Raw genomic sequence first — 2144 nt, 5'->3', positions numbered from 1 at the left:
CAGCAGAGCCACCACGGTCACCTGCCCTGCCGCCCCCTCCATGGGGCTCGAGCCATTGATGCTCCATGCTGGTGCCTCCTGGCAGATCCGGCTGCTGTTGGCCACCTCCTCAGAGGCCGAGGCCAGCCCCAGCCAGGTGGCCAGGGCCAGCACCAGCAGCCTCATCCCGGACTCTGGGCCCTTAGGGGGACACGGGGTGTTATTCTCCTTCCAGATCCACTGCAACCCCAAACTACCTCCCTGCACCCCCCACCCAGGGCAGACAAGGACTGGTGGGCAGTGTTGGACTGCTCCCAGCACAGCACTGGGAGCCAGGAAACCCTATTCTGGGGGGGCAAGGAGAGGGAGATGAAATGGGGGATTGGGGTGTCCAGCTCCCAACCACCACAGCAGCTTTGCTGCATCTTTTGTGGGCACCCACTGCCACAGCACCCTGTTCTCCCCAGCAGTGAGACACCCCCTCCACACAACAGAAGATGAAGGTGCTGCTCCTCCCATGGGCCTTGTCCACCTCCCTAATGCCATAAAACAAACCCAGCCCCAGACAGAGGTCTGTCTTTGTCCCAGAGGGGAGCAGGGATGCAGCCCTCATCATCTCGGCTACCAGTGAGCAGTCACTGAGACAGGAATAGTTTCACCTTCAGGTCACCTTGAGAATCCTTTATGCCCCATGAAGCTTTTTGGGGGTACACAGAGCCTTTAAAGCCCTCGCCTCTGAATATCTGCCTGAATTCCCTTCCTCTCACAGCCCCCTAACCATTCCCACCCCAAGATATGCCCCGTCCCTCCAGCATCCAGCAGGTTTAATGGGCAGGGGAAGGATATAGGACTGGGGGGGATGATCTGGGGAAGGAGCAGGGGGCTGCAGGGTCTGGTCAGGATGGATGTGCTCCCAATCCCCAGCCCTCTCCCCCGCGAGAACGAGTCCTCAATACCGCACTTCTCGCTGCCGTCCTCCCTTGCTCCCAGTCCCAGCAGCTTTCAGCAACTTCCAGCTGGCCCTGATCTCCCTTTTATCTCCTGTCCACTCTCCCCGCCCAGGAGGGAGGAGAAGAGCCTGGCTGGAACAGGGACTGCTCCCTGGCCACCACCACCTGCCTCGAGGGGATGGCAACAAGGCAGGCACTGTCCCCCTCCGTGCCATGTGGCTTCGGGGTCCTGCTGCCACAGCCCAGCCCGTGCCATGCTGGGGCAAAGCGGTGCCTGGTGCCGGGCTGGCACAGAGGGTGACAGGCAGTGCTGAAGGGAAAACACAGGCACAGCCACTCGAAATCACCCCATAGGCACAGGAGGGCTGGGGGCACTGCCAAGGGCATTGCTTGCACCAAAGGGCTGCAGGACTGTGGGGTAACATTGAACAGTATCATCCATGCACAAGGTCCCAGGGGAGCCACCATGCCACCCTGCCTCTGCCACCCTGCAGCCAAAGAGATGGGCCTCACACCCCGGGGTGCTGCAGCTCCCTGCTCTGCACAGTGTCACCCTGAAGGCCGTGCTGTTCTGTTGTGTGGCCCCACAGCCATCCCCCAGTGTCCAATCCCATGCCTCCTGTCTGGCCCCACATTAGTGGGGCTGTGGTCGTGTAAGGAGCCAGTGCTCCCTTGGGAAATCACAGCAACACTGGATTCCACCCCCCAACCAAACAAGAGGAGCTCACCACTCTGGCAGCACACGGACATCTCTGCAAATATTTGAGCAGTTTATTGTACCTGGGCTCTGTACAAAAACATGATAAGGCAGGGAAGGGCAGCAGCCACAGTCAGAGAGGGGGCAGAACATGATCCCAGACACATGAAGAGAGGAGATTCGTCGGAAAACAGCCACGAGTGGCAGGGAGAGAGAGGATCGATCGCTGCTAGGGGGACGCAGGGGCTCAGTGGTGTCTGCAAGGGCCTGGAGCCATGGGTTGGGATCGGGGAGCAGGCGGAGCTGCACGGGGTCAACCTGGAGCAGCCCCATCTCATGCCTGACACCCGGCCTTCTGCAGAGCTCTCACCCCCACCCACCAACCTGCTGCTTCCCTAAGCCCCACTGGGCATCCCTGGCCCGTGAAGCGCCCAGCACTGACCACAGGCACTACGTATTCGGGTTGGATTCGGGCTGGCAGGGAATGACCCAGCACAGACACGAGCTGCATCCCAGGG

At 60.7% G+C, this 2144-nt stretch overlaps 1 protein-coding gene across 1 annotated transcript in view; it reads right to left on the bottom strand.

The window, feature by feature from the left end:
* The window catches only part of LOC103758179 (selenoprotein Pb-like), a 3315-nt gene extending 2279 nt beyond the window's left edge, over positions 1 to 1036 (bottom strand). The window contains exons 1-2 of the mRNA XM_029959763.1: positions 936 to 1036; positions 5 to 180 (exon numbers count right to left, since the gene is read on the bottom strand). Of these exons, the coding sequence (XP_029815623.1) occupies positions 5 to 165 (161 nt within the window). The 5' untranslated portion in view covers positions 166 to 180; positions 936 to 1036. The remainder of the gene's footprint in view (positions 1 to 4; positions 181 to 935) is intronic.
* Between the last annotated feature and the right edge of the window lie 1108 nt (positions 1037 to 2144).

The sequence above is a fragment of the Manacus vitellinus genome, unplaced genomic scaffold (assembly GCF_001715985.3).
Source record: "Manacus vitellinus isolate BGI_N305 unplaced genomic scaffold, ASM171598v3 scaffold_21_pilon, whole genome shotgun sequence".
Taxonomy (NCBI): domain Eukaryota; kingdom Metazoa; phylum Chordata; class Aves; order Passeriformes; family Pipridae; genus Manacus; species Manacus vitellinus.
The sequence above is the reverse complement of the archived record's forward strand: the minus strand, read 5'-3'. Positions and strand labels throughout refer to the sequence as shown.